The 12,475-nt window shown below is 46.0% G+C and overlaps 1 protein-coding gene across 9 annotated transcripts in view; it reads right to left on the bottom strand.

The window, feature by feature from the left end:
* The window catches only part of PLEKHM3 (pleckstrin homology domain containing M3), a 148,865-nt gene that overhangs the window by 19,795 nt on the left and 116,595 nt on the right, over window positions 1-12,475 (bottom strand). For 6 of the 9 annotated variants that reach the window (XM_025187732.2, XM_025187731.2, XM_025187733.2 and 3 more), the window contains one exon: window positions 1-12,475. This exon is cut by the window's left edge and continues 16,579 nt beyond it. In XM_025187732.2, coding sequence (XP_025043517.1) covers window positions 12,298-12,475 — 178 coding nt within the window. In that variant the 3' untranslated portion in view covers window positions 1-12,297. The other 3 variants (XR_012905414.1, XM_075934374.1, XM_075934377.1) reach the window with 3 other exon arrangements.

Below are 12,475 nucleotides of genomic sequence, written 5' to 3'. Positions count from 1 at the left end.
GTCTCAGTTGCTCAGACACCTCTCCTTCATGTTGAATATCCAAATGAAACTTTACAGTCAACATTCACTGGTATCTTTGAGAAGAGCAAACAGTAATCTTCTTACTATATATTTTAGAAATCTCTGCCTGTCTGTGAATTCATTTATTCAAGTTCTCCTTATGCAGCTTCCTCTTACCATAACTTAGAGCAAGGTAAGGGGTTGGTTGTGCCAAGACAATGGGAAGTGCCTGGAATTCAATTCAAGGGATGGCTACCCCTTCCTACTCCTCCATGTCGGAACTAACGATACGGACAAGAATGACCTTGAGCAGGTCACTGCAGATTATATAGCACTGGAAAGAAGAATCAAGGAGTTCGAGGCACAAGAGGTGTTCTTGTCCAGCCTCCGTGTTGAAGGAAAAGGTCCAGGTAGGGATCGTTGAATCTTGGAAGTAAATGTGTGGTTGCCCAGGTGGTGTCAGAGAGAGAGGGCTTTGGTTTCTTTGACGATGGGATGCTGTTCCAGGAACAGGGATTGCTAGGAAGAGATGGGATCCACTAACGAAGAGATGGAAGCACATCTTCGAGGGCAGGCTCACAAACCTAGTGAGGAGGGCTTTAAACTAGGTCCATTGGGGGATGATGATGTAAGTCCTGAGGTAAGTGGGGAAGTGGGATACTGGGAAGAAATACAAGGAGGAATGAGCAAAAAGAAGTGAACCCATACAAGGAAACAATCAGAGGGCACTAATCAGCACCATGACTTGTCCAGCACTCACTGATGTATGTTGTAAGGAGTCTAAAGAGTTGCAAGAAGCAGGGGAGAGCCCCCAGGGCAGAAAGTACAAGCAGCAGTATCTGTAGCTTGAAGATCTATGACTTGGCCTCAGCCAGAAGGGTCTAGGTGTGGTACACATACCCACTAGCTGTGGGCAAGTTCTGGTTTGCCATTACAGGGTTTTTCTTGCACACTCCCTGACAGAGCATTTTATTTAGTAACACGGGGCAGTTTGATCACAGGGTCCTACAATACACCATCTGGGACAGGTATTGATGGAGACTGTTACTGGGGGAGGTCTAAGAAGTTTGGAAACCACCGATCAATGACGCTTACCTGTACAAAGGACGGCCGGGCCACGCAGGGGAGAGGCATTAACATCCAGTCCGGGCCACTCTCCCCAGGCAAGCTTGGGTGAACAGCCCTGGCTAAGGGAGCCCTTTCCCTCTGCAGACTTGGCCCTGCCTCATGGTAGCTTTGCCCAGGTGACCCGCTACCTCCCACGCCCCGTGCTTGGGACAGGATTGGGCCCAGGCAATGAGAAAGCCAGAGCCAGGGACACGCCTCACTCACCAGAAAAGCAGAAGCCCAGGATCACACTCTGCCTGGTGCGGGCCTGGCCTGCCAGGATGCTGCAGTGCCTGGGGCCAGGGCCATGCCAGGCTCCAACCCATGGAGTGGTGACAGCCCCATTCTCTAGCCCCACCTCACCCCGCCACGGGTGGGGAGGGCAGCAGAGGCCATGTGGAGCTACCAGGGCTGGCTGCAATGGGCAGGGAGGGAAGCATCTGCAGTGTCCCCCTGCCCCCAGCAGGCAGAGGGAAGCGAATGTCCCACCCTGTCCCACCACTGAAGCTGGAATGGGTGCCCCAGGCATTGGTGGGGGGAGCCTGGCCAGGTGCCATTCCCTGCCCCATCCAGCTGCGGAGAGGGGGACCAGCGGCAGGGTAGGCAGGGAGCCAGGCTGGGTGCCACAGTGCGGTGAGCTGGTGAACTGGTGGCAGTGAGGTACCTGGCAGTGGTAGCAGTAGCCTGGGGAGGAGGCAGCAAGTGGCAGCGAGGCCCCTCCATGCCAGGCGTGGGTTTCGGATCCCTGGGCGGGGGCGTGGAGCCATTGTGTCTCAATGCCTGGGCTGAGTCAGAGCAGCGGCCACACACCACGTGGCTCCGACCCAGGCAGCCAGAGCAGCTGCCACCTGCCATGTGGTCCACATGGGCCACAGTTTCAGCCCTGATTGGGGTCTGAGAAGGGTTGAGGCCTCCGATTGGTGGCACCGGCTGTGAGCTGAGGCCAGAGGTGAACAATTTGGGGTACAAGAGGGGGCTCCATGCCAGAGGGTGGAGCCAAGGGGCTCAGAGTGTGAGAAGGGAACAGGCTCAGTTCTGGGGTGGAGCACGCAATGAGGGATTTAGGGCTCACAGCTGGGGTTGGGGTGTGGGAGGGAGCTCCGTGTAGCACTTGCTTCAGAGGGTGCCCTGGAAGCAGCAACGTCTCCCTCAGTTCTGAGGCATAGGATTGGGCAGGCAGCTCTGTGCGGTGTGGGCTGCCACCACTCGCAGGTGCCACTCCCAGTGACTATGGTCAAGTTCCCTCTAAGCTCATTGGAGCAGGCTCTGCAACTGCGTAATGAGACTTGGCCAGAAGTTCAGGGCTGCTGCGCATGGACCTGGCTGAGGGTCTCAAGACCTGCTGCTCTGTCCTCAGCAGGGAGCTGCTGCTGTTGCTGAGGGAGAAGAACCCCTCCTCTAGCCAGGCAGTTCAGTGCATGGTAGACCTGAGCCTCTGACTAGGCAGGGCTCATTAAACAGCTGCATGTCTGTGCTGCCCTGCAGCTTGGAAAGATCCTGGGCTGTGGTTCCCAGGCAATTGGAGCTGTAGAGCCAGAACAGAATGGGGGCAGTGTGTGGAGTCCCCCATCTATTCCTCTGCCTAGGAGCCAAAGGGACATATTGCCACTTCCGGGAGATTTGTGGACACAGGCAGGGAGCCTGACAGCACCACCAACTAAATTTTTAATTGCCTCGTCAGCAGTGCTGACCGGAGTCACCAAGGTGCCTTTTTGACCAGGCATTCTAGTTGAAAAGTGGACACTTGACAATTGTAACAGAGCCTTAACTGAGAGGGCAGCTTTAAGGACTCTATGGGCAGCATTAGACCATGAAAGAGTTTGCTGACATTGACAATCAGCAAACATGGGCCCAATAGCTTCCAGTGGCCGCAGTTCACTGTTCCAGCCAACTGGAGCTGTGGAAAGTTCTGTACATTGCAAAGACAAGCTAGCTATCCCTTCCTACAGCTCCCATTGTCTGGGAAATGCAACTAGGAGCTGCAAGGGGCTGTGCCTGCAGACAATCAATGTCAGCAAAATGTCTCATGACTCATCAGATGATTACCCCGACAGGCCAAAGTTTATCAATCCCACCTTAGCACAGCCTTCAGCTGCTAAGAATCTGCTAGCCGCACTCAGGATTTTTATCACAAATTACATATTCAATTAAAAAAAAAACCACATCTGGAGTCAAATGGCCATGTGAGAACCTCAGCTTTTAAATGTTTTTAAAAGAAATTTCTAGCCCTCTTGATCACAAAGAGTTTCAAAAGGTAATTCCTCTACCCCACAAAGCTCAAAACCAGAAGACAAATTAAAAGATCCTCAGATTTTTTTCAACTCAGAGTTTTGATGCCAATGTCATGATTTTTGAACCCTTCGCACTGGCAAAGCCACTGATTTACATATAATAGGCTGAGCTGCTAGTGATGTGTATAGCTAAGGTTGTCTGAGACTTCCTATTATAAGATCCCATTTTCAGTTGCTTATAACGTTAAAGCTTATAACATTATAACCATCAACCATATGAAGAAACTTGCACAGATACAGATTAGCCGCTTGGAATGGAAATCCATCAACCATATGAAGAAACTTGCACAGATACAGAATTTCTATCACTTATAACGTTAACTGATTTGTATAACTTTATTATTTTTATTTGCCTTCTGGTAGCACCTCAGAGCCTGGGTTTATACTCCTGATTGGTGGTTTTTTTTTTTAGGGTTGGGTAGGAGGAGGTGGGGATCATTCTGGTTTAAGATGTGACAACACAAGGGTCACCAGAAGATATTTAGAGGCACTTCCTGTCCATTTTCTTTTTCTCCCTTTATTTTAAGTAGTGGATTTAGTACCTGTAAGAAGCTTTTGCTTCCCATCCTCGGGCATGGATTCAGACCTGACAGGGCAGAGACAGTGGCCTTAAAAATTTCCCCATGACGTTAACTTGCCTTAACCTTGATCTAGAGGGACCACATCTAGATGGGACTGGGTAGTCGAGTATCCATTACATTCCTGACTTGGCTACTGAGCCTAGGGATGTTAGAGCACCTAATTCCCATAACATCTCTATGGGATTTAAGTGCTCTGGTCTTCCACCTTGTTTGTTACAAGTTCCCATGTCTCTGAGCTAGTTTATTAACCTTTGCCCCTTGTGACTTTTTAAACATTATATTTACAGAAATTGTCCAAGCCCACAATAGCAGAACACAGCAAAGAAAAACACCACCTGTGTCCACAGCGCCAGAGACCTTTGTATGTGCCCAGGCTTTTACAATTTGGTAAATACTTAGTCATGTCATTCTTGCTGAGGCAATTCCAGAGATGCTTCGTGGGCTGTGATGGCTCATTGTGCTCTGTTGTGAGCATGAATGTGATCATCGCCTTTGTTCTCAGCTGTGACCGCAGGAAAAGGCTACAGAAGTACAGAGCAGGTGAGAACAGGATTTGATCATGACACCAGCTAATGCAGTGGAAAAGCCTATTTGACCTTGCCTGTACTGAGTGCTCCGTCTCTGTCAGTGTCACATCAGCGAAGAATACTTCTTCACAACAGTCTTTTAACACTGCAACCTTCTGTGAGGCAGAGAAGCCAGAGGTGGTTGTATTTCAGTAGTGGGCGAAGTGGTCTTTCTAGTTCACAATGGCATTGAGAGATTTATGGTCTGGTTTTCAAAGATGCTGAACAAACACCACTCTCATTAATTGGAAAGCAGTTGTTTGTGCTATCACCTCAGAAAATACAGCTATTAATTGTCGGTAAAGTGCTTTGAGATCCTGAGTTGGGAGAAACTAAAGCTCAAAACTCAGTGAAAGTAGGAATAAGAAATCCTCCGGAAAAGGGTTTATTTTCCGGAGAATAACGTCTAGACTGGCGCTTTTCTCTGGCTTTTCCCCAAGCCGGAAAAAAGCGGCAGCCATGTTAATGCAAATGCCGTGGGGGATATTTAAATCCCCCGCAGATTTGCCTATTCCAATGTGCTATATTAGCATCCCTTTTCCGGAAGGGATGCCAGTGTAGACGTAGCCCTGCTGTGTAGACAGCACTAAAAGCCGAATTAAATTCTTTCCACTTAAGCCATGCAGTTGACATAGCTGAAGTTGCGTAACTTAATTTGACTTTAGCCTCGCTGGGTAGACTTATCTTGAGACCTAACATTCAGATCAACATAGCTGCGTCACTCGCTGGTGTGAAAAATCCACACCCTCTCAGGGCTTGTCTCCACTGCCACTTTACTGCACTGTAACTTTCTCGGGGGTGTGAAAAAATACCTCCTCCCTGAGCTCAGCAAGTTACAACGCTGTAAAATACCAGTGTAAACAGGCTTGCAGTGCTGGGAGCCATGCTCCTCAGGGAAGTGGTTTACCTCGAGCTCTGCTGTGACCACACTTTATGGCAGCGCTTTAAACTTAGAAGTGTAGACACAGCCTCAGTGATGTAGTTATAGCAACTTAACATCCTGTTAAGAATGAATATTTCTGTCCCTCATCCTGAGCTATTTCCTGCCCCACCAGGGTCTATACCACGGGTGTTCCCAAATTAGAGACATTCAAAGTGTAGAGGTTACAGTATATTTTGTTCAGAGCTACAAACATTTCAGCGGTCTGAACAACCTTACTGTTGCTTGCTAAGGAAGGTGTTATTCCAAAGTGATAAAATGCCTTCTTTTGGCATAGACTGCAGCTACACTGGCATAGACATAGGTACAAAGCTATTCTGGTTTTGTCCCTGTAGTGTAGGCATGGAATTGCATCTGACGCAAGAAAAGCAAAATATTATTAGCTAGAATCTAAAGGACTTTATCCTAGTCACTAGGCTTTTAGGGTAGACTAGATTGGAGGCCTGACCAATCATCCAACATTAACTCTGCCCTACTCATGCTCCAGTGTTTCAATAAAAGAAAAAATGGTGTCCAAGGAGATTCTTTTTGTACTGTTTATTTAGATTTAGCTTTACATACGAGGAACTGGTATTCTGAAATTATGTCACAAATAATCCCCACCCAGGTACACTGTTAACATACAAGTCAACTCGCAGAGCTTAAAGGGTAACATGATTACCACCTTTGCTGATCATAAATTAAAATATTGACTCAATGGTTGCATATAATTAAAAAAAAATCCTTATCAAATGTAACAAACAGAACAAGTGTGTCACATAAAAGTTAGCAGATGACCGGCCATGAACAAGGCCATAAAACTTACAACTGGTAAAAAGCCAGTTCTTACCTACTGTGGGTAAATTTGGAGCTCATGGAGGAGGGAATGGGTTCAAGCTAATGCGAACTGCAGGAGCTTCCCCACACTGGCTTTTCTTAGATCTTTTCTACCCAAGAAAGTTGCTTTGGTTTAACTTAAATTGGGTTTTGAATATGATTTAGTTGAACTAGCACAGAGAACCCTGTGTAAATACTCTCAGTTCATGCTATAAATGTCTTAATTTGGTTTAGGTTTGGTTTACGTAAGGACTAATTGACATAAGCCAGGTTTACATTGGTAGGAGAAGCTCCACAGTCTTTTCCAACACTGTCACTAGAACTGGTCTGGAATCATACCTTTTGTTAAGCCGCATAAATCTGTGTTTGGACAAGCCACAAAGCTAAAATGAACCAAGCCCTTCCCTAATACGCATTGGTTCTGGCAGTGATGACTTCAGCTTTCTAGTTTGAGGTTTCTCTTGAGATTCCTGATTAGGCCAGAATCTTTGGTGGATCTGTGATGTAGATGAGAGGGATTGAGAGGAGACCAGCACGTTAAGTCAATGTGTGATCTTAGGTATGTGACAGCCCCTGCACTCAGCTACAGGGACAAGAATGTTATTCCTGCTAGTAGTTTAGATGCTGGGCTTAAAAGGACACACTCAGTGCCCAGAATTTTCTCCAAGCTGGCACACCCAAGGTAGGCATACCTAACTGCGCATTTGCCAGGACTTACACAGTTTAGCCACATTTCTAGGAGAACATCAATCAACCCTCAGTAGGCTTGTCTTCAGTAAATTAAGTCGTGCTGGAACATGGCCTTGAGGAGCTGTGCTAACAAACAGCACTACATGCAATCTGGCAGCATAGGCAGAGGCTGTCACGTTTTACATTGTGTCAGCTAGTCTTGGGCTAGCCCATGGTTCCAGTGGACCAACTAGCACAATGGTAAACATGCTCTGTCCTAGCCTGCTCTACAAAGAGGGTTTTGTTAACATGACTCCTCAAACTTCTGTTCCAACACCATCTAATTTCCTCATGACGAAAAGCCTACTCAGGGAATTCTGATCACAGGAGATGCCTCAAGCAGCAGTGAGATACCTCCCCATACAAAACATCCCCATCCAAAGTTACAAAACGTCATTGGTACAGTTCTTGGTAAAGTGGGTGCCGACATGAGCTGCGGTTGACAGCTCTAGTCCAAAGTGTTTTTTAATTGTGACAGTGAATTTCTGACCGGGATCCTTCACTTTTGGAAATTAAGGCACCAAATTAAGTGAAAAGTTTACATGGAGCTTGGTGTACAAAGAGCTTGTATATCCAATCTGTCCTGGGGGACATGGCAGGAAGGAGATTTAGTTGAGATCTACATGTTAATCAAAGAGCAGCTTCTATCTGGAACTATAACAAAGGAATGAAGACACTAAGATACAGTCCTGTAAGAGTTTTCTCCCTCCTACTGGGGAGAAAATTGAAAAGCAAATTATGCAGAAGGAACCATCACACTCCACAGGTTCGATTGCTATACAATGGGCTATGAAGCTGGAAGTGTAGCTGGAGAGCCCGGGAAGACAGAGCAAGAGAGCTTAGAGCTGGGCAGCAGAGCACATGAACAAAGACTGCAATGATTATTCAATTAAATCCCTTCTGTAGGGACCAACAACCAGCTGTGATCTGGTCCATGACTGTCCCAAAGACGCTCTGTTCTATAGGGAGGGACCAAGTAAAGGCTATTAGGTGTCCCATTTAATTTGAATCAGGCTTCCCATTTTTTTAACTTGCAAGACATCAATACATTGCCGTGTACTCAGCTACCGATATGAAACAGTAAGAGAAGACTTGCCACCAGCAGCTCCCTCAACAGCCGCCCTTGAAGGGGTGATCAAGGCTGGAGTTTTTTTCAAAAGAGCTTTAGCTCAAATATTGCAGAAGCCAACCCAACTACAAGCTCTTAGCATAAGAAAAACCAAGGCTATACCAGTACCAGTATGCCCCAGTCTGGACGCTGTGTCACATGAAGGCAACAGAGCAGGAAGGCCTAGAAGTGCGTTAAAGGGAAAGTGTTGCACATTGGGACCAAAGATCTCCATCAACATCTGGTGAAATCTAGCCATTGAGAAATCCCTTATTTTGCATGTGTGACAACAGCCCAAAACACCTGAGACCATAGGAGCAAGACTGTTAACAGACACCTGGTAAAACCAAAACAGCTGCCTGTAAAAATGCGCTTTGCAGCAGAAATTAGGATGCTGACTGATTCAAGTACACAAGACCAGTACAATGTTGAAAATTTTGTTCAAGTGGTTGACAACATAAAAAAGCAGCAGTTTTCATTTTCCAGCTATGTTTTTACTCCAGTTGGGAGAGAAAGAGAAATAACTCCATACATTTTCCACACTGTATTAAGTTAAAAACAGCTTCAGCCTAACTAATTCAAGGTATTCTAAGTAGTCATAAGGATCAGGCTATAACTGTTTGAGTAGAGACCTATGCTAGACCTATAGTGATTATTAGCTCTGTACAAGGTTAAATCAGTAGTAACTGGCTATTGCATCAAGCACATCTTCTACACCTCCTCTCCTCACACGTCCATAGCAGAGAAAGCATTTTGTTTGTGTGGCAGAGAAGTCAGGGCATTTTTACTCCTGATTCACAATGAAAAGCGACTGCACAAATTCACTTCCTTCCAAGCACCTGAGTAGGAAAAGAACAGAAGCACAAATAAAGGAGTTACACTCACGGGAGAAAGAGATTTTCTTATCAGGAAAAACTCCCATGTCCTTTTCCAGTTGATGGTCCAAAAAAAGGAGCAGGTGCAAGTCCCATCTGCGTGTAAGAAGTCTAGGCAGCCAAGCAAAATGGGCAAAGAATGGTTCTCCTGAATGAATGGAACAGTTATGTTGTTATGGCAGAGGCTATAGCAGGGAAAACACCGCCTCTAAAACAAAGACAGTGGCATTGGGAGATATTCCTGGAGCATCATCACAGATCATTCCCCATGTAGTCATGGGATTCTTGCAGGGAAACCGCCCCCTTTCAATGGAAGTCGGTGAATACTTAGCAGTGGAACAGATTTGGGTTTTTACCAACAGAATTTTCAAGTTATGCATCTGTCTTGCTGAAAGTTACTATGGAGCTGATTCTGCTCCTGTAATCAGCACAAGCAGGACTAGGTGCTTCATGCTACTAAGGCACAGTGACCCTTATGGGAGGCCACAACAGATGGTGCAGTTCCCTATGCATGCTGATGTGGATCTGGGTTTACCTCCCGACAGAGAAAGGAGCAAAATTTCCCCTGAGAAGAAAGCTTCTTCCCCGCTACGATCATTCCACGATGTGAAGGTAGCTGTAGCTTGAGAACCTTCGGCATGGCCAGGAGCTCTTAATGTGATGTGATAGTGTAATTTGTCATTGGGGTGATGGCAGCAGCGCCAGAGCCACTCTTTACATCACATAATATTCTGTTTTGCTGCCAATCTTAGTTAAGCCCAATTCTGCTCTCAGTTACACTCATGTAAACCCAGAATAATTCCAGTGATGTTAATGGGGTTACTCCAGAATTTGGCCCAAAGTATCCAGAAAAGCACTGGTGCATTTTGGATGTTACACACATCAAATAAGTTCCTATATGAACTCTGAAAAGCTGCGCTCACACAATGTGTGCAAATGTGCTCTAAAGCCCAGCAGCAAAACATCCCTGTGTGTTCAAATGTGGCACGGGTGGGAACTGCAACGGGCATTTTTTTTGCATGACCTGCCATTATGTCTGAAATCAGTTCAAAATTGCACCAGCCAAGTCTGGTTCCCTTCTGGGCTGGTGGCTCTGTCTCATGCTGGTCTAATGGACACACACAGAAAACACACGGTGAGGCTGTATTATGTAGCCAATGGGACTCCATTTCCTGTTGGCATGGCTGCAATTCCAGAATATCTCCCTTCTTGGGGTGACCAGGCAGGACTGCCCTGGAGCATGTTTCTAGGAACCATATTGCAAAGCAAAGCATTTCGCGAATAGTCCAGTGAGCTGGGGAAGGGGTTGTGCAGAGAAAATATTCATCTTAATGATAAGAGTAGATGGCTCATTTTCAGAGAGTAAGTACATTAAACAGGGTATGCTTCCCTTGGCCAGAAGCAATTCACTACAAGGTCAGGCAACCAGATAGCATAATCTTCATTAAAATGAAAACCAGCCAAAAAACAGCACAGTGATCCGGACTGCAGATGAGAAAGGTACTTGGCCCTCTGACTAATTTGGAAGCATAGTTATATCCTCCTACCCGTGAACCTCAGGTTTTGTAAATGAAAAAAATCTTTATTCATTATAATAAGTTCCTATATAAGTTCATACAGGTTATTTCCCCACCTCCCAAAGACTGGAAAGGACAAACACTGGTATTTGAACAGAAGAGAGGACGCATTTTTAACCTACCAACAGCTTCCTATACGTATAATACCTCCCTTCTCTTTTATTTATAATACCTCACAATTAATACGTTGTTCTGATGCTCCCTTACATACAATGGCGACAATACGAGGTTTCTAGGCTAGGCTCAGAGGGCACTCTAGCTACAGGGATGTGTGGCAGCTACCTAGCACAGCAGATTTCTGGGCAGCTGCCTCTCTGTCATGACTTCAGTGATGGTGTGACCCTGTGGGCCACAGGGCCCCGCCACCCTTCCATCATGATGCAGGGGCAGCTGGACCAAACCTGAGTGGCAAACATGAGTGTATGAGGGGGAAGCAGAGGTTGGTGGCCTGCCTTTCAGCAAACCTGCTTGAGAGGAACAATAAATAAATAACGCGAGTCTGTGAACTTTTCTCCTGACATTGTACTTGCTTCTATATACACGAGAACACCGTATATAACGTATATACCTCTGTAGAGATCACAGGAAAACTTAAGATACTTAATGTAGTCAAGTGAAGACGATCTCAAAGACTCACTGGTGGTGAAAGACATCATCAGTGGTGACATACACATTTTCCCCAATCAATTCCTTTACACACTCTTTTTGCACAGCAAACAGGACTTACGGTGTTTCGTGCTTCCCCATCTTCCACGTACGCGGGGCAGAACTCACTTCTGAGCATTGTCCTTCCCCCTGGTAGGTTCCTACTGAAGCACCAAAGTCTCTCTGAACCTGCATGATGCATGTTTACCATGCCTATGAATAAAACATTGTTCATTAATAGATGGTGATTTAAAAAACAAAACAATCTGGTGGTTTAAAATGGCTGTGACTGTGACTATCACAGGGATTTGAACTAATAACCCATGACAGTAACAGCAAGCAGAAGGTATGATGATCCAAGGACAGGCCGACAATGGCAAGGCCTCTCCTGACAAAAATAGCAATTAGTCCTCTGTTGATTATATAAGATTCTGCCAGGATGCCTATAAATACATGCACATACTAAAGGGATTCTCCTGATTGTTACATTTGAAAACATCCTGAATAAAATCCAACCTGAAAAGCTCTTTTTTCTTAGAGTGAAGAGAAAAAAAGCCCAAAGACATTAGAAAAATGATCCATGTCTCTGTCAGGTGGGCATGGCACCTACCCGTGCTACCTTCTTGGCTCTTGAAAAGCACTTCACCAGAGCCTCAGCCAAGACTAATCAAAATAATAGACATAAATAAGCAGACTGTTTCTGACAGAACAACAACAAAAATAACAGCACTGTGGTCATGGCAGGAAATCTCTCCTCCTTGAGGAAAATCTTCTCCTGAGGTGGAAAACAAAAGGTGGAGAGCTTGAGTGTGCCTGGAAACATTCCAAGCAAGCCACATTTGCATGAGATCTTGTGGTTCAACTTCTCTGCAAAATGCAATCTAGCTGCTGACATTCTAAAGCCATCCAGGCTGCATGGCCTTTTTGACCAGTGCTAAGCAATACTTGGGATGAAAGTTAGGCATAGCCTTTGCAATCAGGTTACTGTCTGACTAGCACGAGAGCCTGCTTGAACTAGTGACTGCAGAAGATCTCTTGATGTCAGCCAGTGCCTACGGGAAGTCATGTGTTCTGATAGGATAGCTCAAACATGGTGCAAGACTCTTCCAGGCTCTCATCCATATTCAGTCTCCTCCAGAAGGACTTCTGCTTCTTCTGCAGCTCCTTGCGCACACACCTGGGGCAAGGTACAGACTTCACTTTGCACTCAGAGTGGAAGACAGCACCACAGATTTCGCAC

The sequence above is a fragment of the Pelodiscus sinensis genome, chromosome 7, assembly GCF_049634645.1.
Source record: "Pelodiscus sinensis isolate JC-2024 chromosome 7, ASM4963464v1, whole genome shotgun sequence".
Taxonomy (NCBI): Eukaryota; Metazoa; Chordata; order Testudines; family Trionychidae; genus Pelodiscus; species Pelodiscus sinensis.
Note: the sequence above shows the minus strand (reverse complement) of the source record. Positions and strands in the feature narration are given on the sequence as shown.